At 45.1% G+C, this 26040-nt stretch overlaps 1 protein-coding gene and 1 long non-coding RNA gene across 4 annotated transcripts in view; both read right to left on the reverse strand.

The window, feature by feature from the left end:
- Nucleotides 1-7314: 7314 nt before the first annotated feature.
- LOC141763270 (uncharacterized) overlaps nucleotides 7315-26040 on the reverse strand; it is a 71997-nt gene continuing 53271 nt past the window's right edge. Inside the window, exons 1-2 of one of the 3 annotated variants that reach the window (XR_012593066.1) lie at nucleotides 19935-20134; nucleotides 7315-8084 (exon numbers count right to left, since the gene is read on the reverse strand). This is a non-coding gene — a long non-coding RNA (uncharacterized LOC141763270). Of the gene's footprint in view, nucleotides 8085-19844; nucleotides 19899-19934; nucleotides 20135-26040 lie in introns of those variants that run through there. The other 2 variants (XR_012593064.1, XR_012593065.1) reach the window with 2 other exon arrangements.
- On the reverse strand, nucleotides 8595-19401 carry mxra5a (matrix-remodelling associated 5a). The gene is made up of 8 exons (XM_074627809.1): nucleotides 19129-19401; nucleotides 18030-18262; nucleotides 17817-17946; nucleotides 17255-17645; nucleotides 13273-17169; nucleotides 11819-12728; nucleotides 11405-11731; nucleotides 8595-10714 (listed from the first exon to the last, which is right to left on the reverse strand). The coding sequence occupies exons 2-8, from the start codon at nucleotides 18221-18223 to the stop codon at nucleotides 9124-9126; spliced, it is 7440 nt and encodes a 2479-aa protein (XP_074483910.1). The 5' UTR covers nucleotides 18224-18262; nucleotides 19129-19401; the 3' UTR covers nucleotides 8595-9123.

A 26040-nucleotide genomic window follows, 5' to 3' on the forward strand; every position in this document is an offset into this window, starting at 1 on the left:
GGTCAGCAACCTGCGGCTCTTCAGCCCCTCTCCTTTTGTTTACACTTTCATTTATCATTGTTGTAGGTCTTATATTCTCATATTGAGCGTTTTGATAGTTTAACAGTGTTTATATACGTAGCACTTAAACCTGCTTTATAATGTAAAAGGCCTGAAAATCTCACTTTTTACACTATGGGACCTTTAAATCAGCTGTTATAATGATGATTTTATTCTTTCCTTCAATAAGAAATACTCTAACGGAGATAAAAACATCAGACAAAAAATGTTTTATTTAGAGGTGAAATAATAGTTTTGTCCCTAAAAGAAGAAGAATGAAATGATTCGAACTTGCATTTAGTGGATGTCCCCACAGTGTTGCATGATGGGAGAATACTGTTTCTCAATCACTCTCTGACTCTGTGGCAGAAACCCTCATCCACGCTTTCGTCACCTCCCGTTTGGACTACTGCAATGGAGTTCTGTCCGGGGTTCCCAGCAAAGCCCTGGACAGGCTCCAGTATGTGCAAAACTCGGCTGCCAGGGTTCTCACCCGCACCAAGCCCTGGCAGCACATCACCATCCACCCTCATCCACCTCCACTGGCTCCCGGTCAAGTCCCGCATCACCTACAAGATCCTCCTCCTCACCTACAAATCCCTCAACGCCCTGGCTCCTCAGTACCTATCTGACCTCCTCCACCCTTACACACAGCCCCGGAACCTTAGATCCTCAGGCACGGGTCAGCTCTCCATCCCTCACACAAGAATGCAAACTTTTGGGGACAGAGCCTTCAGTGTGACAGCCCCCACACTTTGGAACTCTCTCCCCATAGAGCTCCGCAACGCACCATCTCTGGACACCTTCAAAAGACTCCTCAAAACCCACCTCTTCACCAAGGCCTATGGCCCCTAGCTTCTGTTACATTTGTTGTGTTTATTTATTACTTTGTTAAGCGTCCTTGGGTTTCATGAAAGGCGCTATATAAATCCAAGCTATTATTATTATTATTACTGTTGAACTTGCATGTTGAATTAGCAGTTTGAAACCAGGTTTCCGGTAAACTGATGCACATGAATCGACGAGACTGCGGCCTGAAGTCTTTGCTGCCAAGGCTGTACGTTGGCTCAGTGGTCACCCACTTTGAATGTTATCAGACGATTGAATGGGCGATATCAACGGTCATCGTTACCATTTTAATACTTCTTACGGGCCAAACTGAACCTACCACGTTGTGAAACTTCACGCTGTGAATTGATAAAAACAAACTTTAGGTTTAGGTAACAAAACTACTTGGTTAGGTTTAGGGAAAGATCGTGGTTTGGGTTAAAATAATGGTTGTTAGGTAACGAAAGTATGCTGAAATAAGTCAACGTTGACTTCTCACATGGGACAAGAACAGCAGTCTCCGAGGTTATTTGACTTATCCATCCACCCTAACCTCCTCCCGACATCGGCGTCGTCTTCTTGTGTTCGTATCGGTGATCAACCATGTGAATAAATGACCATACGGCCTTCTGAACCTACTGGTAGGTGTAACAGGCACCTTCTAACCCATATCTATGACAACCGCTGATTGATGAATCTCACATTCAATCAGCTGGTGCAGTGGTGATTTGAGCTAAATGCTCGCACTGACAATGCTAACATGCTGATGTTTAGCAGGTATCATATTTACCATGTCATTTTAACGTGTTAGCATGCTAACATTTACTAGTTAGCTGAGTCCAGCTGAGGCTGATGGATGTCATTAGTTCTGCAGGTATTTGGTCATAAACCAAAGTATTGAACAAATTGACCTGATGATGGTGCTAGAAGTCAAAGGATCCTCCTGAGGGGAACTTCACCACAAAGAAAATCTGCTGTTTGTTTGAATGTAATCTTTAAAACTCAGCGAGAGCCTCAGCCTCCCTTACGTAACCAGCACTGACACCACACTGACCCCATAAAGAATTTCACCACACTGACCCAGTCTGTTTGTTTTGACAGTGTGGGGCTGACACCCACATGTGCTTCCAAGAAATGCCACCTTTGTGGGGGTACATCAACGCAAATCTCAAGGTGGGATGAAACCATGACCAGGAGCTCGGAGCACCGTTCGGTCTGGATTGGTGGAGCTCCTGGCTTCTATTCCCCATCTCTTCCCCTTCGCTTGTTTATTCTGTATTTTCATCTAAAGTACTTCCCCCTCTCCCACCTCTTCTAGTGAGTTTAGATGAACAAATAGCCTTGATAATGTCCCCATCTGGAACTCCTCTGTGGCTTGATGAGTACACAGCTTTCTGCTTGATGGAGTGCTTGTGATTCGGAGATGATTGTGAATGAGGCTGAGAGAGAAAAGAGGAAAATGTGTGTGTGCAGGTGTAGGCTGCACGTCTATGCAAGTGAGCTGTTATATAAGCTGCCTTCAGATATACGCAGTGGGGACGAGAACGAAATGTGAGCTGTCGGAGAATCCTAAGCATCTCCATATGTTTTTTGGGGTTAACAGCTTTGAACCGCCTCCTCCGCTCATCTTGTGCGGGAGCCGTCGCACGACTATTTTGATTCATGCTTAAAGCCGCTCGGCTAATTTGATCAGCGGTTCAACTTCAGATTCTAATGAACCACAATTTTTTTTTTGCGATCAGGCTAATTGGGGATTTGCGAGAGTAAATGACAGTCAGCTGTGGAGGGTTTTTGGTCTGGTGGGGCGCAGCAGCTGAGTGGAGTTTGTCCCTGCAGTGGCAGGCTGCTGATTGAAACTGGGCCACAAACCAAAAACCAGTTCCCCACAATTAGAAAGTAAGCACTCTATTTAATGGACAGATGCATCATGTGGAACATTCAAGGTCAACTTCCTGACCTCATGACTTGTTAAGATACATTTTTCAGAGAGCTCGTAAAAGAGGATTTCAGTTTGTGTTTCTGCTGCTGACATCCAGAACTTGTAAATTACATACCGATACAGTGAATCCTCTCTATCTATCCAGGCCGAATAAATTAAACAACATTCAGCCGCATGTTGGCCTGCAGACATGTTCACATCTGCTGTAGACTTACACACTAATTCCCAGAGCGGGAGATGATCCAAAAGGTCCAAAGCTTTCTGCACAGCTGCTGGAACCTGAGAGAATCTTTGGATCTGTTATACGGTTCAAGCAAAGCAGCGGGTCAAATGCAGTTCGTTGACATTAACATCGAAGAAACAAACTGTTGTGGGTTGCTTTAAGCCTCTAATAAACATTATCTTTTTACATATGTGACCACGGTTCTTAAAAAGCACGAAACCATGACGCACCGTTCAAAGCACAGCTGGATACGGGAGCTGGTTTAATAAAAAAAAAAAAAAGGTGCAATGCTTCCTCCAGTTGGGTTGGATCGAGGACCAAGACCGCTTCTTCAACAAGGCCTCGGTCCGGTTGTTTTGGTCCGCACCCGACTGTGATGCTGTATTCACATAACTGGCGTACTTAAAGGCAGGGTTGACGATGTTCTCCGGGCTACACTATTTGATATATTGGTTGAAATGGTCTTTAGACCCCGATAGCGCTCCATTACTGATGAGCTCTGAAAAAGGACCGGAAAAGAGCCATCATCTGTAGCTGCTGTGATCCTGCAAAAACGTCTACCAATCACTGCGTCGAGGTCCGCTTGGAAAGAACCAATCAGATGCCTCCCTGCCTCCCCTGCTCGTACTCTACCCTTAGACGGAGCTCCGCAAGCGCTGCTACTTTCAAATTATGCTAGCTTTCCAACATCGTCGACCCTTTCTTTAACTAATGCCACCTATGTAAGTTACGTACCAAACGTAGGCTACTTATTCTGACCCAAACCATGATCTAATCCTGAACCTAACCAAGTCGTTTTGCTGCCTAAACCCAAAGTTGTTTTGTTTCAATTCACAACGTTAAGTTTACCTTTCACTTTCACAACGTGGTAGCAGGTGCAGTTTGGCCCGTGTGAAGCATTAGAATGGTAGTGATAACCGCTGATAACGCCCATTCAGTCTGCTGATAATAGGGATGCACTGATACCACTATTTTTCAGACCGAGTACAAGTACTTATATTTGGTTACTCACCGATACCGAGTACTGATACGAGTACTTCTCTGTGCCAAAAGACCCTCGTTAACAGCCAGCTGGAGGGTGTGAGCGACACATGGCAGGCTGGGGAGTCCCGCATAGAGGTTAACGTCACGCTTCTGTTAATTGGTATCGGTGCCGTTGTATCGGAGCCGTTTTGTGAGTACGAGTTCATGAGCACAGTATCGGACCCAATACCAGATACTGGTATCGGGTATAGGTGCATCTCTAGCTGATAACATCATTGTATTTGGTGGTGTGAAGATACTTCTTATGGGATTTGCAGAATGTTAGTAGACTGAACTGTCAGCAGTCAGGCTTTACCACAAAATACCATAAAGGCCTCAAAACGCTGTGTCACCTCTTTTCAATTTAGCAACTGAGACTGATGATCGCATGATTTATATGAATGCAAGCATTCACAAAAACAGCAATATATCGCACATGCACACTTTAAGTGTTTAAATCTGAGCCTGATGAAAATGTTGTCGACATCGCAGCAGCCACAGAGGAAGAAAGGTGTTAGCTCAGTGCTGCTTTCATTACCGAGGAGTCTGCAGCATGCACTGAAGAAAGAGGCCAACGCCTCCTGATGGAGCACTCCTTTCAACTCTCCTTCAAATTCACTTGCTCTGTTGCTCAGACATGAAGTGCCTTGATGTTCAGATGTATTGATGGTGTTGCTGTAGGACACAAATTCTCCACAGCCAGAGCTCCCTCGCACTGTCTTTGATTCGTCAATCAGCCACAGCGCCATGTGATCAGAGTAGGTTCCCTCGCTGAAGCTTCTCAGCAGAAGATATGCCTTGATTAACACTAATCCCTTGAATAGTCACTTCTTTTTCAATTTCCTATGATGTCAATTTCCTTAATAGACCATCTTAAGTCAGATCAGATAAGCACAGGAAAGTGCATGACCGGCGTAAACATCCGAAAGCGTGGCATTACTTATTTCTGATGACTGTCTGTTTCAGTAATGAGAGCAAACTACAGTCACGCATCGAGGGGGAAACAGGTGGGCACAAGATGTGAGGCTTTCCCAAACTGTATTCAAGCAGGTTCTGGGTCACAAGCAAGACAGAGATCGCGGCGACGTGGAGCGCTGTGAGCAATCTGGTTTAGCTGTCAGGGCTGCTTCAGCCGCAGGAGGAAAAACATGCATCACTGCAGCCTAATCAGCTCCCAGAGTGGAAAATGTTGATATCATCAGCAAGGAGGAGAAAAACTAAGGTTAGATGAGGCAGCAGAGTGTAGCGCTGGTTAACCCCAGAGCCCTGACTGGTGGGATTACTGCCAGGCTTAACAAAGACGCCCACGGATACGTAAGACTAGCAGAATACTCTACTCAAGTAGAAGTAACGTTCATATACGTTCATTCTAAAGGCATAATATAACCTCTCTGTCCCACTATAACCAGTCCACTCAGCCTCTCTGTCCCATTATAACCAGTCTACTCAGCCTCTCTGTCCCACTATAACCATTCCACTCAGCCTCTCTGTCCCCACTAGAACCAGTCCACTCAGCCTCTCTGAGAGGTCCTGGGTTCAAATCCCGGACGAGCCCCCAATTGTTACGTTTCCCCGTTTATCGTCCAGGGGATGGAGGGAGTAACAATAAAATGTACCCAGGATAGAGAGAGATGGGCAAACTTAAATTTACTTTCTATAAAAGGAAGCGCAACTTTAATTTAAAGCTACAGGTCAGTACTACAACAATAAACATTCTAAATGCACTAGAGCAGGGTTCAGCAACCTGCGACTTCGGAGCCACATGGGGCTCTAAAGCCCCTCTCCAGTGGCTCCCTGTAGACTTTTAAAAATGGAAATGAATGTTGTTTTTTGTTTACATTACCATTTTTAATTATCATTGTTGTAGGTCTGTGGTACGATGGTACAAAGGACTATTAGGGCCACATTGAGGAAAAAAAATAAATCTGAGAGTTTGAGAATAAAGTCATAGGTTTACGAGAAAAAAGTCATAAGTTTATAAAGTAGTAATTTTGTTATTGTTTTTTTCTCGTAAAGTTATGACTTTAATCTCGTAATATTACGACTTTATTCTCGTAATTGTCAGAATAACTGGGAGAGGGATGCAATTGCGGACCAGGGGAATCTTTAAATTAATCCCGAAGGATAACCACTAAAATCGCAAGCGATTCAAAGGGAGAGGGGAAACAGCAAATGAAAACAGGCCTAAAAGGAATGCTCCCTATACACTCAATATAACTTTAAAAGACTTAAACTAAAACACCAATGCCGAGCAGCTGACTTGAACATAAATGAAACAAAAGAACCAGCGAAGGCAGGCCACACAGACCTAACCCACTCTAAGAGACTCCAGAGAAGAGAAGAAGCTAAATGGTGAGAGAATCCCACAGATAGGTTCATGTGGTACTTCTGCAGATTCACACACCCCCTATACAGATAGAGCAACAACAGGACAGCACTCTCACTACCTCTGACAAAGAGACAATGATTCAGCATCTGAGCACTGAAACCAGGGGTAGATATAGGCTTCAACCAGCTGATCCTCATCAGGGACAATTAGGCTCCACAGCTGCCTCTGCTCAGAGATAATGAACCCAACCAGCCTGCTGAGTGGCAGGTGACAGTGTGTTTTCAGTACATGGAAGTTAGTTTAGACAGTTTATCAGGACTTTCTTTTATGTGATTTGTTTCTTACTCTGTAACAGATAAAACAATAACTAAGACATAAAGTGCTTTAGCAAAAATAACATTACTAATATGTAAAAATACTACACACAAAAACAACAACTTTTTTTACAGTAATGAGAATAAAGTCGATTTATTTCTTCCATCGCTGGACATTTGAAGTGTGACTCTTTCAGGCCGAAGCTGCTGAACTAATGGGGGATTTCCTCATGGCTCCAGATGTTTCTTCTTCATGGAAGACGAGACTGCAGCTGTATTCCCAGAGCGATGATTGCAAGTTTTCTAGTCTTCGAGGATAATGGTGACCTACTTCCTTCATCCAAAATACTGAATTGAGTATTTACAGATTTGTATGTGTGCTCTGCTTTTTAAAGACAGCTGAACAAAAAACTTCTGTATCATTTTGTATTGAATCATAAATATCTGTGTGTTTCCTTAAGCTTTTGTTGCGGATGTTCCTATCTCTAAGTTGATTCAAAAGCATTATTCTCAGTTATGAATGTCATTTATTGTACAGTGGCAAACATTCTGGTGTCATCATTTTTCCAATCTTTGCTTTCGCTGCCTCAGCAATAAAAAAAAGTTTTTGACTCTGAGCTTAGTAGAAACAGGTGGAAATGTTTTATTAAAATATGGGAAAATTGCTCTGCATCACAGTCTGTCAAAGACAAATAATTTACAAATGAGGACATATAACCGGCATCAGCATTTTTCAGAGGCAGATTCAAATATGATGCCCACTGTTATTGAAATATGTGCATTTATGGAAACACACACTTAAGATGGATGTTGATTTAAGGCACAAGATACCAACTGACTCAAATTTGGAGTCAAATATAAAAGTTATCTGCCTTAAAGAAGTCTTTATAGCAACATTACACATATTTTCAATTAATTCTGCAATTAAGTTAAACAATATTTCCTAGTTATAAAATGAGGTTATGCAATTCTTTACAGCTTGACATCTGTCATTGTCGGAAGCAATTATGTCATGAAAGCAAAGGTCCATGTACAGCTAAGGATGCTACGGAGAGACATAGTGAAACACCTAGAGTAGAGCTTATAGAGGCACAGTCTGATGGCATTTTGTAGGCTGTTGCAACTTTTTTTCTCATAAAGTTATGTCTTCATTCTTGTAATATTACGACGTTTTTTATCGTAAAGTTATGTCTTTATTCTCGTAATATTATGACTTTTTCTTGTAAAGTTATGTCTTTATTCTCGTAAATTACAACTTTTTTCTTGTAAAGTTATGTCTTTATTCTCGTAATATTACGACTTTTTTTCTCGTAAAGTTATGACTTTATTCTCGTAATATTACGTCTTTTTTTCTCCTAAAGCTATGACGTTATTCTCGTAATATCACGTCTTTCTTTCTCCTAAAGTTATGACCTGGAAATCTCAGATGTTTTTCCCCTCAATGTGGCCCTAATACTCCATAGTACATTTGCACTTTGGCCCTCACTGCATTAGACTTACAGTATATACTATATACTTAGACTATAAGCTGTGTTACCTTCATCACAATGCTCAAATGTTTTGATAGTAAAGGTTGCCGACCCCTGTGGTAGACAAAGAGGCGTGGGCTATGTGACCGAGTATCAGGGCGCCACTAGGGGATGGCACAGAAGAGCACTAGTAGTCTTTACCTGACTGGTTGGTGTTTTTTTGTTCCTAGTATGGTAGGAATATAGAGACACCTGTTGGTCACCTTTGTGCCCAATCTCCCTGAGTAATTTGAAATATACAGAAGTTTAGATTATGTCCATATATTTCAATTAAATACGGCTTTATAATGGTGTTTGGCCTGTGTAGAGCCAATCAGGTAACTACTACTACTACTCATCAATGCCATTACCTTATAGGATGAGGTGCAAATCATTTTTACAGTTATTTATTATTACTGGTAAATCATTCTGTAAAGGGTGATATGCTGCACTGTCAAAAGGGACTATACAAATCATTAGTCTAAAGATAAACACAACAACTGATATCCAAAAATAATGACAGCATCTGTCCACGAGCAATAACTATAAAAATGATGCAATACAACGACATAGACAAACTGGAACAGATGATTATGTCAAACCAAGTCATTATTGTAGTCTGCTTTCCCACTTGATTAGCATTTCTTTAGCAAACATTGCTATTAAAAGTATTTAAATTCTTATATTGGGAGGCCCAAAATGATGGAAATGGTAAACCATGGTGCACAAAATACCATCAACGTTTTGCCTCTATACAGCACACACTCAAAACTCCACTGCAGGTTTTAATAAACTCATTATTTCATCATTGTGACAGCAGTTTTTACAACATTTGGATCAATAAAACATTAGTTGCTATTAACTAGGCAGTTGCTTGGGCATACAGTATGGCAATGGACCATTATGAACAGTGAAATTCCTCAGAACACATTGAGAATGGTCGCTTTAGAGTCTACGCCGATGGCGTTCCTCGCCGTGCATCGATAGACGCCGGCGTCTCTTTGTGTCGGGTTCTGAATGATGAGGGAACCTTGTGGATGGAGGTACTTGTTTCCAAAAAGGCGTGGCTGTGCACTGACAGCCAAGCGGGTTTTATCAGGAGTTTCCCATGCTACCTCCACTCTTGGGATCCCAGTTGCTACGCAGTTCAACTGAACGGCAACTCCATGTTTGGCGTAAGTCATAGAGGGAGGGCCGTTGGTAATTCGAGGCGGGTACGCAATCACAATTACTGACACGGGAAGCTGAGAGCTGCCGTACTCGTTTGCAGCTCGGCAAACGTAGGAGCCCCGATCATATACCGATACTTGTTGGATGGCAAGCGTCCCATTCGGCAGTACAGCGTATCGTCCAGCTCTCTGTGGCCTGTTGAGGACAACCCCACTGGGTAGTGTCCATGTCAGTCTGAGAGGTTCGCCACTGGTTAGACAATGGAGCAAAAGTCTTTCCCCATTCACGACGCTGACTGGAGAGTTGAATCTGTTGTTGATCTCTGGCTTTCTCCCCGGCGACAACGTGACTGTACTCTCCACGAGCCCTCGAGAATTACGCCCCAGACAGCGGTACATACCGGCTTCGGCAACAGAGGGGTTGCTGATGACCAAAGAGCCGCCGGGCTGGTGGTAAAACTTGGAGAACCGAGCACCGCTATGCAAAGGTGTGCCGTTGGGTAAGATCCAAGTGACGTGAGGTACTGTGGAGCCCTCAAAGGAGCAATTCAAAGTCATGGCATTCCCCACAGTCAGCGACAGGCTATCTGTTTTGGGACCGCTAATTTGTAGCCTCTCGACAACCTCCCTCACATCCAAGTTGACCTCCAGCCTGACCTCCCCTCCCTCGTTACGAGCGATACAAGCCAGCCGCCCGGAGTCCGTCCTCTTAGGCGACCGGATTTCCAAGGTACCGTTTTTGTGAACTGTCATTCTGTTGCTGTAGTACGGCGCGGGAAGGATCACGTTTCCTGGTAGAACCCACATGATGCGAGGGGTGGGGGTTCCCTTTGCCACACAGTCCACCAGCCTCCGCTGATCCGGGACTGCGGTCACCTTGATGGCGTTGGCCGTTCCCGGTAAGCCGTTAATCACCGGAGATGTTACGAGGACCTCCAGCCTCATGGCTTTATGGTCTTGTCCTGCGTTGTTTCTGGACATGCAGGTGTAGTTACCTCCATCAAAACGCTGGACCTTTTGAACCACCAATGTCCCATCATCCAGGATCTGGTATTTGTCTAACGCGGGGGAGATCACTCTGTTTGTCGGGGATATCCACGTGATCACTGGCGTCGGGTCCCCTTTGGTGTTACATCTCAGCGTGACGGTCTCGCCGTAGAAAACCCTGACCATCTTTTGGTCTTTATCCTGGATTCGTGGCGGGGAAGTTGCAGCCTTGACCTTGACTCGAACCTTCATCTCGTCTTTGCCAAGTTGGTTCTCGGCGTAGCAGGTGTAATCGCCTTCTTCTGGCATGCCGACGTGGTTGAAGTACAGCGTCCCGTTGTCAAACACCACATACCTACGTACAGTTGAGAGAGGGAAGTATCAGTTAAGAGTTATGTGCATTCATGGAAATGTAATATGAGTATATGCAATGGATATTGAGGATATACTCAGCACAAATAATAAAAAATGCTGCCTTTATATGGAACAGTACATCCACATGAATGAACTCTGGTAGTGAAGCTCTTTGCATACCAGTAATGTAGGTTCTGTATTCATCTTCAAGGCTTTTGAAGCAGATGACAACAAAGGTATTTGATGCTCTGTGAGCCCTTTTTTTCCCTCCTGTGTTCAGGCAGCTATGTGTCAGGAAAAAATACGTTTGGTTGCCCAACCTTAATAGACTGACAAGTGGTATTTACAGCATGCTCCATGTGTCATGACAGGAAACAATAAATGCTGTTGAAATACAAAGGGGTTTTTGTATTGTAGCAGCTAAAATTGGTTTCTTGAAGTCTGTGGTCATCAATCTTAAGGTGGTGAGCTGCCACTGTGGCACAGAGTATATTCCAATAAATTATATGGACATTTCTAATTAATATTTACACGTCTTAATTGATTAATTGATGTGAATGTAATAACCATATTTACAGCTAATTCAGAACTTCTCATACATCCTTTTTCATTCATTCCAATGGCCCCAAAACTACAACTTGATTCAGCACCTCTGAATGAACCAGTGGAGGTATTTGTAAGCAGCTCATACCTGCGACTGCGCCCCCCGCTGACGCTCTCCCTTTGTTTGACCGGGTTGACCATGGTGCCATCCGGCAGCGCCCAGCTGATCTCGGGGTTGGGGAGACCAGAGGCCACGCAGTCCACCTTCAGGTCCCCGCCGTACACCACCTCCTGACTGGACCGCTGCTGCTTCTGCTCGATCTTGGCCGGCCTGGTCAGCACGTCGACCCGCAGCACGACGTAGTCATCGCCCATCTTGTTGCGCGCCACACACAGGTAGTCGCCGCTGTCCTTGTCGGTCACGGAATGAACGGTTATGGTGCCATTGGGGAACACCTTGATCCTGGGGTCAAAACTGCAAAGATAATAGAAACCATAGCATTCAGAGGACATTAAATGCATGCATTTAGTACAACATTTAATTGATTAATGCATTTGTTACCTGTACTGAGCATCCACCAGCTTCTTAGAGGGTGTCCTCCAGATGACCCGCCCTCCTGTTGCCACACAGTTGAGCAGCAGCCTCCCGCCGTAGATCACATCTGTTCTCTGGGGGGACGACAACGTGATACTGGCCTTGGCAGAGGACTGATTCCTCCTTACGCTCAATATCACTGTTCTCGTGCTGGACGCCACCGCGTTACTGGCTGAGCACTCGTATCTCCCGGCGTTCCCCAGACCCAGTCCCCGTATGTGCAAGGTCCCGTTGGGGAAGACGCTGAGGTTGCGTCCGGTGACAAACTGAGAAGCGGTGAGCTGTACGCCATCGGGCGTGATCCAGCGGATGACTGGCTGAGGGGCACCTGTGGCGGTGCAATGGATGTAGGCGGAGCCGCCCTCTGGGAGGGTGGCGTTCTCATGCTGCGTCTGCTGAATCACAGGCGGCAACGCCGAGACATACAGGCGGACTGTGACTGCGTCGGCTCCGGCCGTGCTGCTGCCGATGCACTTATAAATCCCTCCGTCTGTGTACGTGGCCTGGCTGATCCGGAGGGTTCCGTTACCGGAGACGGCCACATGCTGCTGAGTGGCAACGCCGAGTGGGGCGGCGGCCACTTGGACATGGTTCGGGAGCACCCATGTGACTCGAGGAGCAGGGTGCCCCTCCACGTTACACTCCAAATTGACTTTGCCTCCGAGGTGCACGGCGATGTCTCTGTGCCGAGGCTGGAGGACTCGCGGACGCTGAGACAGGACCACGAGGTTGGCCATCATCTTGTCTGTGCCATACTGGTTCTGGACTGTGCAAAGGTACTGGCCCCCGTCCATGGGCTGTGTGTTCCTGATGATTAATGTACCATTGGGATGGACCTCAAACCTCTGGACTCTGGTGTTCTGAGCAATACTCGCCCCTGCATGAATGGAAAGAGAGAGATTTCAAATGTGTGTAAAGCAGCATTAAATGTAGACAAGACAATAAACAATATAGTGTAGGTGAAATGGGTGTAGTATATGTGCAAAAATACAATAATTATAACGTAGTCGGGGTGCCCAAGTTTTTAAAATTTTGCCCAAAACCAGATTTTTTTTTACTTCAATCTCGTTTACGGAGCAGAACTTGAAAAACTATTTAACTTAGGAACTTCAAATTTGGTATGATGGTTGAAGTTGCCGTGTTATAAGCGTAATGTTCTCCTACTTGTACAGTTTTTAAAAAAAACACTGGAGTTTGTTATGAATTATCATTTTTGTGTTGTATAACAAATTACGGTACTACTACTACTAAAAATGCTGATGATTTATATTAATAATTGAATAAAACTGTGCTTATTGGACACAATTTTTTGGCTCTTCCGTATGTGAATACACAAATAATTATAGCCATTTTCTGTAGTGTTTTTAACGAAGGAAGTGACAAGCTTGACATGAGTTGTCATGAGGTTGAGTCATACATACCGCTGGCAACTTTAGTCCACAACAGGAAGGGCTTTGGCTCCCCCTCGGCCCCACAGGGAAGCTGAGCATCTGTTTCAGCTTCCACTGTGACAGTCTGGACGTTGCTCTTAGTTATCCTTGGCTTCCCTCTTGGAATAGATCCCTGTCCAGGTAGCTGGTGCTGTCTGGACACATCCTGAGTGCTTGTTGGAAGTCCCTCTCTGGATGGAGTGGTTTGGATTGTCGGGGAAGGGGTGGCCGTCGGCTTGATCGTCTGCCCGCTGCTCAATTTGAGGGCTGGGGAAGTTGGATTTGTACTAATGAACAGTTTTTGGTCAGTTGACTGGGTTGCAGGATGGAAGTCTGGTGTTCTCCTAGGCTCTGTTGTTATGATGATGGGTTGGATTTGTTGGCCTTGACTGTAGTTGTCTGCTACGCCGTTGATCCCGGGAGCCTCCGGAGTGGTGGCCCTCAATAAAGGGCCCGTGTCGGCCTCTGTGGAAGACGTTTTGGGTAGCGTGACATGTGGCGCCGCTGTAGATGGGATCGCAGTATCAGGCCTCGATGAAGTAGCAGAGGGGGGTGTTGTTATGGTGATAAAAGGAGCATCATTTCCTGTGCTTGCAGTTTCTTTAAGATGCTGATCTACCTCTGAACTATGATAGGGTCTTTCAGGTACTGTTGCGGTGACCAGTTCTGTGTCCGAACTGCCCTCAAAAAACATGTTCAGTGACGTAATTAAGCCACTTGAAGCGTATCCGGAGGTCGTCTTGATTTCATGCTCGATCAAGGAAGCAGCTGAGGCGAGCGGGGATGGCAGCGGTGACAAGTCAGTCTCTTTCAAAACCATCTCATTGCCTTTTTCCGTGGGAGCGTATTGATGGTTTGACTGATTCTGCCCGACATCTGTTTGCTTTTGTGTTACGGTGTGAAAACCCCCATAGGGATTGTCAGAGTGTGGCGTCGGTCCAAAGTCTCCCGTAACGCTCGCCCGTTGTGTCTCCTCTGAGGGTTGAACAGGTGGAAGAGGGCTGCCCGTAAACCCCTGCTGAGTGATTGATGTGAGCACATCCGGGCGCTCTGGAGGAGACGCACTCTCTGAGATTCTCAAGGCTGTTTGAGAACTTGTCTTTCCGTGACCCACTTCTGGAGAGGCTGTTGGAAATGATGGTGATGTGCTTTCGAACAGTGGTTTGGCCAGCGGTGGATGGCTGCGGTTTGTTTGCGAGGGAGAAGTTGGTAGTGAGGAGAGTTTGGTGGCGGCCTCGTCGTCATGCCCCGAGACTGTGCTTTCTTCATGACTCAGTCTGCCTGATGACGCCGCTTGGCTGCCGCTGAATGGAACAGTGGTATTGAATTTGGCTGTTGTAACTTCTAATGGTTCTATTTTTAGCTGTGTGGAGGCGGTGGTCCTGACTGTTGCTAGGGGAGCATCTGCAGGTGTTGTGGTCATAAACTGCTTTTGTTTCCTTTTGTTCGTCTTTCTCCGACGACCCCCGTTCCTCCTCCTGGAGTTGGGTTGCCGTGACGGCGATCGTCCTCCAGACCCCCTCCTTCTTGTAGTTGTCGGAGATACTGTCGTGAGCATTGCCTGAGATCGCAAATCAAGTGTTGTGTCCTCTGGCTGCGACTGCAAAGTCGAGGCAGTCGCGCTGAGATATTTTCCATTTTCCTCTTGGCTCGTCTCCGATTCATTTGGGTCGACCGAAGGGATAATTTGACTTCCCCTCGAAGAGAGTTCTCTGTCATTATTAGAGCTGGCAGCAACATTCGGTCTGTCCGTATCCTCGCTCCTCTCCGATGCCTTGGATACATCAGCTGTTTTGACTCCGTCAACATCTGTATTTGTGCTGTGGTTCTCTTGTAGAGAAAATGTAGTGCTGCTGCTTGCGGTGTTTGTGTTGGCCTGCCAGAAAGTGACAGCGTGTAGAGGAACAGATGTGGTCTGCTGCTGTGGGAGGAAAAATACACTGTTTGAAGTTGTGTGTATATCCAAGTCCATATCCTGGGTTGTGCGCTGTACATTGTATGTAGGCTCTGCTGCAACATGTATGCTGTTTGATGTCATATCGTGTGTAGTATGTGGGGTGTAGCTATCAGATGTCACATCAGTGCCTTGTGTATTGTGTTCATTCATTTGTGTATATTGCGTGTGTGGAGTTGTGAAGTAAGTCGTGCCGTCTGATGATCCCTCTATAGTCTCTTGTGACTGTGTCGTCTGCTCCGTCAGTATCCTCTCCGTTGTGTGCTGGACTGGGAGCGGTGTCGCAGCAGTCTGAGCATTTCGATCCCTAATCTTAGCCAAAATATCCGCCCATTTCTCTGGGTCTATTTTACCCTTTGACACATTAATCTTCCTTCTGCCCTCCACTGTGTTCTTCCTGTCTTCAACGCGCGATCCCGTCGGTTTTCGAAGCACCGGCGGCCTCCGCCAACCACCCCTTGACGGATGGACGCCCCTCCTTCCGGGGGCCACGCCTCCTGGAACTCTTCTTCTCATCGGAGCCTCCACCTGAGTCACCTCACCGCCCCCTGAGGCCTCCTCCGTATCCTCTGTGGGGACTTTAATCTGAGTGTTCACCCCGGACGCCGACTGAGGTCTTGCTGGAAACTTCCTCAAAGGCCTTATGAGCCCTTTGCGCCGTGCGAAATTGACTTTCGTGGCCAGCGTATCCACGCCGTGCTGATTAATGGCGATGCATTTATAATGACCACTGTCCGGTAACTGAGGTTGTGGGATATATAGCGTGCCGTTGGAATAGACCAACGCTCTAGAGGAGTTGGCTTGGAAACTAACGATGTTGCTGTTTGGTAGAATCCAGTTGATTTCAGCATCAGGAGAACCGGACGCCGTGCAGGGCAGAGAAATGGCGCTGCCTGCAAATCCCTCGATCGGTGCGATTGAGGCGTCCTCCCCTGGGGGAGGGCTCGAGGATTCCTGCACCGTCAGATGGAATGGCATGACAGCAAGGTCTCCGTGAACCTTAGCAATGCAGTAGTAAATTCCAGTGTCTGTGTGGCTGACAGCTTTAATGACCAGCCGCCCGTCGCTCGACACAGACACCCTATTGTCTAGACTGCTGTGCGGTGCCTCCACCTTAGAGCCGTCTGGCAGCATCCAGTGGATGACCGGTTGGCCGGAACTGAGCACGTTACAGTGCATTTCACTCGGACTTCCCAGGATAGCACTCAGCGCTTTACGCGTCGCGTTTGTCGACTCGATCATGACCCACGTCCTCCTCTGTCTCCGCACAAGCTCCGTCTCCACCGTCTCTGAGAAGTCCGTGCTCAGGGTCAGTTTTACCATCTTTGCTGATGACTTAAGTCTGTTCAGCTGAAGGTCTGCAGATGTCTGCATCAGCCATTCCGGCTGGGCCATGATATTAACTTTAACACCTGTGAAGTACTGGGCATCCTTCTCTGAGTCCTGTCTGTACACGTAGGTTGGATGAGGCTCTTTTCTGAGCATAATCCCCCTTTGTAAGTGGGCTGGCACACTGCTGTAGTACGCGATTAGCCTCCACAGTTGCTCATACTTTTCTCTATCAACAGGGCATTCAAGATCCACCGACAAAGTGATGTTGGAGGCCAGTTGGAGCTGGTCGACCTGCTCCCAGTTGATCTTGGTAAGCTCTCTTGGCTCGCCAATACCACACTCCAGATCCACCTGATTCCCATGCTCGTCCGACAGGCCCAGGGAGATGTTTCCAAACGGTTCGCCGAAGTCCTCCGCGGTCATGACCTCACTCTGGACGTCATCAGGTGGGGGTGTCCTGTGAGGAGAGCTGATGACGGGGCTGCTGCAGACCAGGTTCTCCGCAGCCTGGAGCTCTGCCTTCCGGAGGTGCCTGGGAGAGGAGCACATGGGACACAGCTGTCCTCCGGGAAGAGCTCTGTCCTTTTTACACTTCAAGACACCTGGAGACAAAAACAACCGAGCTGTCAAATAAGACCTTGAAGCAAGATAGACAGATCAGGTTACTAGACTAAAGAAAGGTCTAACCTGGAGAGGTTTTATCCCAGTCACGGAGCCACTTCATGTTGCAGTCGCATGTCCACGGGTTCCCGTGGAGGTACAGGTTCTCCAGCTGAGGCATGGCCGCCACCAGCCCCGAGGGCAGCGACGTCAGCCCGTTGTCCGACAGATAGAGGTGCCTCAGCGTGGAGACGTGGAAGTGGCCCATAAGAGTGAAGGTGGCGAAGGAGGCCGGGTGCAGCTGCTGGAGCCGGTTGCCTTCCAGCTGCAGCATGCGCAGGGAGGTGAGGCCCTGGAAGGCGTCCGGGTGGATGAACTCCAGTCGGTTGTGGTCCAGGTGTAACCTGGCCAAGGCCCACAGCCCCTGAAGGGTGTCTCTGTTGATCTCCTTCAGCTTGTTGTAGCTCATCTTCAGCATCTAAACCAGCGAGTCATCAGCAGTAATTATGACATTATGAAGCTCTTTAACCTGCCACACCACCAAGATAAGATGTTCCTAAAATGAGGCACGTTATGCTGAACAGGACAGACATCTTAAACAACTATTTCATGTGATGATGCAGCTTTATGGTGTGTTCAGCTGGTGTACCTGTAGTGAAGTAAGATCCCTGAACACTCCCTGGGGCAGACTGTGGATGTCGTTCCCATGGACCATCAGCAGCTCCAGCTTCCTCAGACCGACCAGCGATCGGTCTGTAATCGTATTAATGCTGTTGAACCTGAAACAACAGCACCAGAGTGTCTTATATACTGCATTAATCCAAACTAACATGCCAAATCATAATGCTGAGGACGGACTGACCCCAGATTCATGCGCTCCACGTGTTTAGACACGGCAGCTGGGATGGTGAGGAGGGAGCGGAAGGTGCAGTGGAGCTCGGCGGGCTGGGGGCAGGAGCAGGGCCGGGGGCAGGAGGGGACCGGGACTACGGAGGGCAAGACCATCAGCACCAGCAGAGTCTGGAGGACGCACATGGCGGGGGGGTCCATCTTCATCCAAGGGAGGAGTAGTCACTGCAGCTGCCTGGGTAATAGCTACAATAACAGTAATATTATTATTATGTTATGTTATTATTATAGATCCGGTTTTAAAGGTCCCATATCGTGCTCATTTTCAGGTTCATACTTGTATTCTATGTTTCTTCTAGAACATGTTTACATGCTGTAATGTTAAAAAAAACAACTTTATTTTCCTCATTCTGTCTGCCTGAATATACCTGTATTCGTGCTCTGTCTGAAACGCTCCGTTTTAGTGCATTTCAACGGAATTGCAATGGAATTGCGTTGCTAGGCAACAGCTAGGGTCCATGTTTACTTCCTGTCAGCTGATGTCATTCACATACACTGCAACAGGAAATAAACTGGGACACATTTAGAATGTTTACGTTGAAAACTGTGTAATGGTCTGTATATATTGTATATTTGTGACATCACAAATGGACAGAAATCCAAACGGCACAATTTCTGAATACGGGCTGTGTGTGTTTCTCAGTATATTGAGCGTTTTGATAGTTTAACAGTATTTATAAAGCACTTAAACCTGCTTTATAATATAAAAGACATGAAAGTCTCACTTTTTACAATATGAGACCTTTAAGAAACACCTTTTAAGGCAACATGCGACGGAGAATGTATACTAGTGTATAAAAGTATTTTATTCCCATTCTTGTGAAAATAAAAGTGGAACTGGAATAAAAACAGTCTGTCAGAAGTGAAACTTTTGCTGGAGCGCTGATCCGAGTTTGGCTCCAGTTTGGTGGGTGACTCTCTGTCTCCATCACTGTCTCCATGGATGAGCTGTGGTACATTACGCACAGCGCGCTGCAGCGCCGAAGTGCTCTCTAAATATTTCATAACTTCAGCTGAAATCCTCGTAAATAAAGAAACATAAATGCTCTCACCTCAAAGTGTGGATAGCCTCTCTCTGGGGAACTCCTCATATTCCATTTCAACGTCCAGAAACTTTGGCGCAGCTGAATTAAAACTAGAATAAAAAAAAAAACGGAACAAAGTTTGTGTTGCAAACTGTGAAAACACCGTGAACACGGACTTTAAAAGTGAAGTTTGGGTGTAACTCCTGAAGCCAGTGCGCTCCGTGGATCTCCAGTCAGGAATGAGTGAAGCAGCTTCTGCGCAACAGGAGGAGCCTCAAGATGTAGAGAGAGGACTGGAGAGGTTGGAGAGACTTTCAGTAGTTATATGATACTTTAATACAGCCACACACACACTCTGGTGCTGCTGACAACGCTTGGTTAGTGTTGATATATTAGATGAGTCATATAAACCAGGGGTCAGCAACCTGCAGCTCTCTGTAGCCCCTCCCCAGTGGCTCCCTGTGGATTTTTAAAAATGGAAATGAATAACTGTTTTTTGTTTACATTTTCATTTTTATTTATCATTGTTGTAGGTCTATGATATAACGGAGTATTAGGGCCACATTGAGGAAAAATAAATAAATCTGAGATTTAGAGAATAAAGTCATAATATTATGAAAATATAGTCATAGGTTTAAGAGAAAAAAACCCGACTTTTTTCTTGTTAAGCTATGACTTTATTCTCGTAATATAACGACTTTATTTATCGTAAAGTTATGACTTTATTCTCGTAATATTACGACTTTTTTCTCGTAAAGTTATAACTTTATTCTCGTAATATTACAACTTTTTTTTCTTGTAAAGTTATGACTATATTCTCTTAATATTACGACTTTTTTCTTGTAAAGTTATGACTTTATTCTCGTAATATTACGAGATCACGGTGATTAAAGGAGATTTTCATGTCTTTTATATTATAAAGCAGGTTTAAGTGATATATAAATACTGTCAAACTATCAAAACGCTCAATAGAAACACACGCAGCCCGTATTCAGAAATTGCGCGTTTGAAACAAGCCGTTAGGATTTCTGTCCATTTGTGATGTCACAAATATACAATATTTACACCATGACGCGTTTTTTAACATTCTAAATGTGTCCCAGTTTATTTCCTGTTGCAGTGGATGTGAATGACATCAACTGACAGGATGTAAACATGGACCCAAGCTGTTGCCTGGCAACGCAATTCCGTTGCATTCCGTTGAAACGCGCTAAAACGGAGCATTTCAGACAGAGGGTGAATACAGGTATATACAGGCAGACAGTATGAGGGAAATAACGTTTTTTTTTTCAACATTACAGCGTGTAAACATGTTCTAGTGGAAACACAAAATACAAGTATGAACCTGAAAATGAGCCCGATATGGGACCTTTAAAGATGTATCTTATCTTCACTAGCACCGTGCCACATAGTTCACCCATAAACTGTTAGCCTAAACAGTGTTGAACTGCTGTTTGCATGCTCTCTGTCTCTGACTGTAAAGACAGAGGGGGGGGGGGTGCTAAAGGTAAACTTCAAAGCCCTTTCATCAACATTGACTCACAGATGCACAGCATGCAGTCTAGACACACACTCACTGGAAAAAAGCATGCACAGACAAACACACAGGGCATAACAACAACGGGTTAGACACATTAGAACCACAGGACGGCCAGAAGGGAAGGAGGTCGGATACTGAGGCTGACTATCTGTCCTCTATCTGATCCCACAGATGATTTAATGGAACATCCTGCCATGATATCATGTGCTGGAACTTTGGACTCATTTGTGTTGATGTTTCTGCTCGTCCTTCTTGAAACCCTACCTGTGCTGTTAGCTTTGGCTTACCTGAGCCTTCCCCTCCTCTCCGGGCTGCTGAGTCCCGGCTTTGTGACGGTGTTTAAGTTGGAGGAAAGCGTTGGTCAAAAGGGACGGTTAGCGGAGGGGCCTCCCGTTCCCGCTTACTGGAGCCTCCATCCGTCACCATGTCAGTGCGGGGCCTTACAGCACGCCTGCACCAAAACCACATGGAAGTAAGGTCACTGGAGCTATGTGGCCTGCAGGCAGCATCGAGGACAGCCTCTATGCATCATCTGAGCACCGTGGATCACTTTATCTGAAGAAGGAATACTTTACAGAGCTCCTGAAACAAACTGCACATAAATATTAAAGGTCCCATATCGTGCTCATTTTCAGAATCATACTTGCATTTTGTGTTTTTACTAGAACATGTTTACATGCTGTAATGTTAAAAAAATATTTTCCTCATACTGTCTGCCTAAATATACCTGCCTGTGTCTGAAACGCTCCGTTTTAGTGCATTTCAACAGAATTGCGTTGCTAGGCAACAGTTTGGGTCCATGTTTACTTCCTGTCAGCTGATGTCATTCACATCCACTGCAACAGGAAATAAACTGGGACACATTTAGAATGTTTGAAACTGTGTAATGGTCTAAATATTGTAGATTTGTGACATCACAAATGGACAGAAATCCTAACGGCTTGTTTCAAACGCGCAATTTCTGAATACGGGCTGTGTTTATTTCTCTGCATATTGAGCTGTTGCAACAGCTGATTGTAAAGTGAAACTTAACGCCCCCCCTCTTTAAACTACGTCACCACAGCACTTTCCCTGAGCGTTTACTGTTGCCATGGATGGGTTTACATTGTAGTTAACGTGGAGCCCGGTGTGAAAGGCTGTCTGACTGCATTCCAACTTCAGTGTGTTCTGTGTGCATTAACACACTTTTTCCCTCATTTTCCTGCAAATTGGGTCCATAAATCATCTGTTAAAACAGCATGGAAACTATGTTTTTATACAACTTGAGTTTTATTTTTGGCTTGTCCGACCACCTGATGATATGATAACAATGTGTTCACCCTCGGTCCAAAAGGTTGGAAAAAAAAACAACAGTTTACCCCACATGATAGAAACCACTTTATTTTGAGGTCAAACCCCTGAAATGTCGCTAATAATCCCTCATTACACAAATGAATATGCACAATAAGTGCAGTAGGTCAAAGGTCAAGCGAGAAGTGGGTCTGTAAACCACTGAATGTCTGAACGTTTACAGCGGACATTAAAAGTCACACTTTAACCTTATAAGTTTGGTTATGTGAGGGCTTTCTCTGACTGCCATGTTGGACCTATTCACTGCGTTCTCAGATCTTAGTCATTACCTTTCTGAGTATGATGTTATCATAAGTGATAGGTCAGGGGTCAGCAACCTTTACTATGAAAGAGCCATTTTAAGCATAAAAAAAAAAAAAATCTGTCTGGAGCCGCCAAACATTTGAGCATTGTGATGAAGGTAACACAGTTTATAGTCTAAGTATATAGTATATACTGTAAGTCTAATGCAGTGAGGGCCAAAGAGCAAATGTACTACGGAGTATTAAGGCCACACTGAGGGAAAAAACATCTGAGATTTACAGAATAAAGTCACAACATTACAAGAATAAAGTCATAACTTTAGGAGAAACAAAGTCGTAATATTACGAGAATAAAGTCAGAACTTTCTCAGATTTTTTTCCTCAATGTGGCCCTAATACTCCATCATACCATCGTACCATAGACCAACAACAATGATAAATAAAAATGAAAATGTAAACAAAAACAGTTATTCATTTCCATTTTTAAAAATCCCCAGGGAGCCACTGGAGAGGGGCTGAAGAGACGCAGGTAGAAGACCCCTGGGAGTCCACCATGATTGGTGGACTCCGTCTACTTCAGCATTTTACAGTTTAGTTCCAGCTGACCGATCCTCATCACGGGGCTGAGTGGTGAGAAAGGGAAGAAACAGGCGTTGAAGCACGCTGCTGAAGGTGTGACGTCCTCATTGGATTCTGAGCACAACTGTGCTGCTAGATGCAAAAAAAAAAAAAAAGAATGGCCAATTTCCAAATTAGGATCCAATAAACTAACCGTGGAGCGGTTTACAGCCATCAGTTCCAATACAAACTACATTAGTCGACATTTTCCAGCAGCTCTGGTTCCTGGAACTCCTCTCGGTTACTGCCTGAGAAACAGCGGGAGGCTGTTAAATCAGAAGATGAAGACTAACGTGATGGATTGCTCTCTCTGTTGGTGAGGCTTCCAACATTCAATATGTGTGGCTTCCAGTGAGCCAGTAAGGCAACATTAGAAGCAGCCAGGGGACGCCAGCATGTCTCATCCTGCACTGTGGTATTTACTGTCAATCACTCACATGGTGCTGCTGATGAAGTTTCTCTCTTCTGTTACGTTTAACACACTGGAAACCCTCAAACACATCACTCACTGTGTGACGGAGGCTTGTTCTTCAATTATAATACAAACTTTCTGCTTTCTGAATGGTGTTTTTTTGATAAGGAAAGTTCCTTACTGAGTGTAATGACCTGGAATATCTACAGTAAGTGTCAGCCCGATAAGAGCTGGTCGACTTCTCTAAATGCTAAGGAAAGGTGCTTCAATGCTTCCTTCCTTATCTCCTTCAGCATAGGGAACACTCGCCCATCCTTTAACCAAAGGAAAGGAGATAATGCCGTCCCACAATCCCTTGTGGCGGCAACGTATAAAGTGACACGGCAGACCCAGGTGTCAAGGAAACGGGGAGAATTGTGGACCGGGGGAATCTAAAAGTTAATCCCGAAGGATAACCACAAAGGGAGCAGATGAAAAGGGGCCTAAAAGGAAGGCTCCCTACACTCAATACATGTTGAAAAGACTAAAACAGCGCTGCACAGGAAGTCTGCTGTGCCTCCATTTGATCAAATATCCGAGCAGTTTTATAATACAACATTCAGCGTGAAGGACTGACAGACATATTGGTGCCTTCAAATGAAACTCGTGAGCTCGTGTTTACAACGTGAGAAGTCTTGCACACGGTATGCGTGGCGTTCAAGTGGTTAAGTTGTGAAGATCACAGCTGCTAAACAACGGCAATGTTAACGTTTCTGTCGGCGTCTAGAAGCCACGGAGGCTAACAAGCTAGCATAACATAATGTAGGAAATGCAAAGATATAATGACAGAGGAGAAAGATGAGGCCGTTGGAAATATCAACATGTTATAAAATTAAGAAGAAAAACAATATACATCTGAAATTACAATATATTAACTTATCATGCACCGAACTGCCAAGGCCTCCGCCATTTCCGACAACGTCAACAAACACGTGAACTCGGAGCTTTCAGAAACTTTAGATTTACGAGGTCATGAATACGACAAGAGGAGGGCGTCGATATGGACTCTTCTGGTGAACACGATAAAAACGAGCCCATCTGAAGGCACCACTACATCAGTTCTTAGCTGGTTATGTTGCTGCTAGTATAGTCACGGTGACTGTGTTTTATTGTTATACCAGAGCACACCAACAAAGAGGGACCAAACTCTGTCAAGAAGCTTTCATGAACCGAGACATTGAATGACAGCTGTGTTACAACAATCACCGAGTGAGAGCAGCAAATGGACAATTAATTATATCCGAATGTCTCCATGATTATGATGAGGAATCCCTTCTGCTGACACGCTGTCAGTCACAGAGTAGACCGTGCGCAGATGATGGACGTATTGAGTGTTTCTGTCACGCTGCATCATCCCCGCCGTGGAACACTGTTATGACATCTGTACAAAGACTGAACCTGTCGGGGTAAATTACAGCTGTGCAGTCATAATGGACTTGATTTTCACCATAAACAAATCCAAAACATAATTCTGGCTTGATACTTCCTCAGTGCAGTGAGACACAACTTCCATTAAACTTAATAGCCTTTGTTGGCGAGTCATTACATGACGCGATTGGAACACGGTTAGCGTTGCCGAGTTCTCCGTGTTTCATCTTTACAACGAGGGATTCCTTCCGTGAGGTTTGGTCGGTGACGAGAGGCTCACGGACCACAGGAATTTGCTTCGATAGCTAAAAGAACACACGGCCTGAGACCCGATCTATTAAAACCCCAGAGAAAAACGCTGACGTTGGAAGATTCTGTCACCAGTGAATCCATTTCATCAGAGGAAGAGCGGTCACTGTAATGGAAGAAAAGAAAGAACTTTTTATGACTGAACCTTATTCGCAAGTAATGAGTTTAGTTTAACAATTCAATCTGTTTTGAATAAATATCACACATTAGAATAAACAATGCTTTTCAATGAGTTTAAAAATAACACGTCCTGATTCTGTTATAGAAGCCAATAGTGGTCTAATATAAAATGTTTTAAAACTCAACTCTGAAATTAGGAATTTGGTGGTTCTGCTAGGATCTTTAACAAGACCAGAGCTAATCTTTAATTGTTTGTTCTTTAGAAGGTTTCAATCGTTTCTTTGCGGTTTGGTGTGCTGAGGATCTAATCGCTGCCTTTTGCAGATGATGTGGTCCTGTTGTACAGAGTGACGACGACGCTTTAGGTGAGTTCTATTTTGTTTCTGACCACTTCTACTGAAGTCATTTTAAGATGCTCAGCTATGCTTTTCCGCGACGTACAGCTGATCTCAACATAAACAAAAACACATATGGATGATGGCGCAAGCTGAACCTGCCTTGGCGGAGGTCTGCGCTCTCCGAGTGCACTTCTAGTATACTGATAATTTCACTTCATAACATGCTGCAATTTATAAGTTTTAGTTTAGCCTAACTTTCTTTAAACAACCTCTTTGACCGTACATTTACCTTTCGTGGCCATGTGCAGATAATCTGCAGATAACAAGTCTATATTATAACGGAGGATTCTGTAATCTGGATGGTATTTTGCTAAAGATAATAGTGGCATAAGAACATAAAGTGCGGGACATGAGGTTGTGCGGATTGTCTGTATGGGCCTTCCCCATCAGTCCAGTCTCTGTGCCATAAAGTCCTGTGGATGAGTAGGTCCTCTGTACGCCACCAGCTACCGTGACACACCTGAAAATAAGCAGAGTTTCAGAGAGTGTATAAACGTGTCTGAGGCCGACTGAATGAAAAAGGCAATAAAAGAGGGAGGAGTG

This window comes from Sebastes fasciatus, chromosome 24, assembly GCF_043250625.1.
Source record: "Sebastes fasciatus isolate fSebFas1 chromosome 24, fSebFas1.pri, whole genome shotgun sequence".
Lineage (NCBI taxonomy): Eukaryota > Metazoa > Chordata > Actinopteri > Perciformes > Sebastidae > Sebastes > Sebastes fasciatus.

What these genes read in the sequence shown, in the direction of transcription:
- mxra5a (XM_074627809.1), bottom strand. Translation starts at nt 18,223, where the DNA reads ATGAAGATGGACCCCCCCGCCATGTGCGTCCTCCAGACTCTGCTGGTG. An exon ending in GTGGAGCGCATGAATCTGGG is followed by an intron (nt 17,947 to 18,029) that starts GTCAGTCCGTCC and finishes CTGTTGTTTCAG; the next exon opens with GTTCAACAGCATTAATACGA. An exon ending in GGGATCTTACTTCACTACAG is followed by an intron (nt 17,646 to 17,816) that starts GTACACCAGCTG and finishes TCGCTGGTTTAG; the next exon opens with ATGCTGAAGATGAGCTACAA.